The sequence below is a fragment of the Onychomys torridus genome, chromosome 1 (assembly GCF_903995425.1).
Source record: "Onychomys torridus chromosome 1, mOncTor1.1, whole genome shotgun sequence".
Lineage (NCBI taxonomy): Eukaryota > Metazoa > Chordata > Mammalia > Rodentia > Cricetidae > Onychomys > Onychomys torridus.
In genome coordinates, this window is record NC_050443.1 from 5,368,660 (window position 1) to 5,372,032 (window position 3,373).

The 3,373-nt window shown below is 38.9% G+C and overlaps 1 protein-coding gene across 1 annotated transcript; it reads left to right on the plus strand.

Moving 5' to 3' along the window:
* Positions 1-954: 954 nt before the first annotated feature.
* On the plus strand, positions 955-1,884 carry LOC118576596 (vomeronasal type-1 receptor 4-like). The gene has a single exon (XM_036176810.1). The coding sequence runs from the start codon at positions 964-966 to the stop codon at positions 1,882-1,884; it is 921 nt and encodes a 306-aa protein (XP_036032703.1). The 5' UTR covers positions 955-963.
* The last annotated feature ends 1,489 nt before the right edge of the window (positions 1,885-3,373 follow it).

Below are 3,373 nucleotides of genomic sequence, written 5' to 3' on the forward strand. Positions count from 1 at the left end.
CCATTATCTAGAATAGGATTAGGTAGTTTCCCAGGAGATTATTCATGGAGTGGGTAGAAAAGATAAGGTCAGTTTCAGGTTAAAGTAAAGATAGCTCAGCTGAGAAAGATAGAAGAAACTTTGACCTGTGGAAATGGCATTACACATTTCTCATTAATATGCTTTGATTTTAGATGAGTTATACATTAATAAATAAATGTATACATTTAATAAAGAAAACTGAACATAATCCAATGAGTATATGGGCAACACAAATTTGACATATTTTTTTCTCTTTTTTTAAAGTTTCTTTGAGTGAGGTCACAAGGAAGTGAGAGTAGCTAAGGGAAGACAGTTAAGTGAATATGATCAGAGTGCTCTAGGTGAATTCTACTAGTAATCAATAAATATATTGTCTTGGGGGTTGGGGATTTAGTTCAGTGGTAGAGCGCTTGCCTAGCAAAGGCAAGGCCCTGGGTTCGATCCTCAGCTCAATATATATATAGTCTTGGGAAGATTATTGCTTTATGTAAGTTTTGTAGCTGTTCTTGAAGTTGATTCCTTTTACAAAATGACTAGCAAATATCATTATATTCTGAAAGACTTACATTCAGTTTGTTTACAATGCCTGTCACACTTCCTTTTTCAAATGGGCCAATATCCCACCATTCTGAGTATGGCATAGCTATGAAACTTGATGGTTATTCTTCCATCAACACTTGTGTTCTGAAGAACTGAGAAATTGCAAAAGTAACAAACATGGACAATAACTATGCCTGTCAAAATTTGGGGAATCAGGTATTTTTATGTGTTCTAGGATGGCTTTGAACTCCTCAGTTTAAAGGACCCTCAGTTTCAGCCTCTCTGTAGCTCCATGGATTAATGGCATTTTCCTTCACCCCTGGCTACCATCATTTGCCATTATTCATTTGACCTGAGAAATAATGTGGCCATATTTTTAAGGATATTGTACCAACTCACAGAATGAACTTCTGGAATCTGGCAAGCAGAATCATTTTCTTATCACAAACAATCCTGGGAATTCTGGGAAATCTCTCTCTTATGTTCTACTATTTAGTCCTTTATTACAGAGAATATGCTTTAAAGCCAACAGATTTGATTCTCATGCACCTAATGACAGCCAATGCCTTGATCATTATCTCTGTAGGAGTGCCTCAAACAATGGCAGTTTGGGGAATGAAGCACTTCTTAAAAGGTTTTGAATGCAAGCTCCTACTGTATATTCAAGGATTTGCTCGAAGTGTGTCCATTGGAACCACCTGCCTCTTGAGTGTCTTCCAGGCCATGACCCTCAGTCGCAGGAAATCCTGTTGGAATGATCATAAAGTCAGAGCTGCAAAGTACATTGACTCCTCCATTCCCCTACTCTGGGTCTTCTACATGTTGATACGTTTCATTTTCTTTATGTACACATTTATCAAAATTAATAGCAAAAACATGACAAGAAACCGAGATTTTGAATATTGCCTTACTGTAGGGTGGGATGAAATCATTGACTCACTCTATCCAGCATTGGTAATGTGCCCTGAGTTCTTTTTTGCTGTGCTCATCACTGGGTCCAGCACCTTCATGGTTGTCATTTTGTACAGACACAAGCAGAGGGTTCAGCACATCCGTAGTTCTCACGGTTCCAGAAGATACTCCCCTGAGTCCAGAGCCACCCAAAACATCCTAATCCTGGTGTCTATTTTTCTGGCTTTTTATACTCTCTCTGCCATCTTGCGAGGCTACATTGCTCTTTTGTATAATCAAAACTTGTGGCTGGTGAACATATCTCACCTCACTTCTCTTTGTTTTCCCTGTTTTGTACCCTTCGTTCTTATGAGACATCACTCAATATTTTCCTTTTCCAGTGTGGTATGGCTAAGAAAAATTTTCTCCTAATTTTAATGTAAATATACAAAATATAAGTTTTTCTTGTCATTAAAGTTGTACTCAATTATCACTATAAAAAATCAATAGTGAAAGTTAAGGATTTAGCACCTTTCCCTCCTCAGACAAGCCAAAATGAGTATGAAAGTTTTGTTAGATGGTGGAATTAGCAGCCTACATGAGCTAATCATACTGTGTTGGCCCATTGTAGTCTTCATCTTCCAGACAGTAAAGTTTTTCCTTTGCCAAGATGATGTGTATAGAATCCAATAACTTGCTGTCAATAGTCCTGCCTTTCCTGTGGCTTTCATCTGTCCCTTATTCAGCCAAAAGCAGAGAGGTTTTCTTCTGAGGCAGATAGACACAAAAACAGAGAAACATAGCCTGTTATTATGCACACACACACACACACACACACACACAGAGAGAGAGAGAGAGAGAGAGAGAGAGAGAGAGAGAGAGAGAGAGAGAGGCAGAGACAGGTAGACATATCATGGAATCTTGGCTACTTCAGTGCTGTTGGACAGACATTTGTGTATACTGCACTGTAACTGAAAGCCAAACTGAAACCTTGACAAGCCATATATTGTGGTTATGGTGGTCCTTGTCCCATGATAGCTGCTCTAGCCTGTAGCAGGCCCAGAAAACTTCTTCAGTGATCATTTCACAGATACTTTGATTGCAGCTGTGCCAGGAAAAAAACAAAAACAAAAACAAAAAAAAAAAAAAACTCTTGGCCTGTTCTTAACATTATAGCCATGGTCGTGAACTGTAGTGGGTAGCCATTCCAGCTTTGACATGGAAGCTTCAACCCCCATTGAGGCTTTGGTAATGGTCATGCCTACAAGGCCAGACTGAGAGAGAAGGCTGAACACCAGGATCCAGATGTGCAGGCTTTCTTAGTTCCTGGACCCTGGATGCTGGAGGTAGACCCAGCAGAGTTCTCCAGAAAACACCACAGGACTGCACCATGCCTTTCCCAGACTCTGTAAACTATCCATTCACTTGTAAGTTACCCCACAAAATAAACCTCCCTTTTAACTATGTGGAGTGGCCTTAATAATTTCACCAATACTCAACAAAGTCTATGAAGATGGGCATGTCTTCTAGTGATGTAGGACCAAAACTGTGCCTCCTGTCTTTCACCTTGTACCAAAATCAATTGAAAACAAATTATGTTTATGTGGTAATCTTCAATTTTGTTAGATAGTATTTTCACCTTTTATTAAACATAGGTTTTTTTCTGATACTATATTACCTGAGTACAGTTTCCTCTCATTTTACTCTTCTTAGTTACACCCACCTGTTCTCACATCAAGAACCACACCATTTTGTTCTCTCCTTGGGAAAAAAAACAGGCTTCTGAGAGATAACTAAAAAATGAAACAAAATAAAATATAATAAGATAGAACAAAAACCATCATATTGAAGCTGGACAAGACAAGCCAGCAGAAACACAAAGGGACCCCTAAAGAAGGCCCAAGAATCAGAGACTCACATG

Bases quoted from the DNA above. Each gene is read 5' to 3' on its own strand.
- LOC118576596 (XM_036176810.1), top strand. From the start codon at position 964: ATGAACTTCTGGAATCTGGCAAGCAGAATCATTTTCTTATCACAAACA.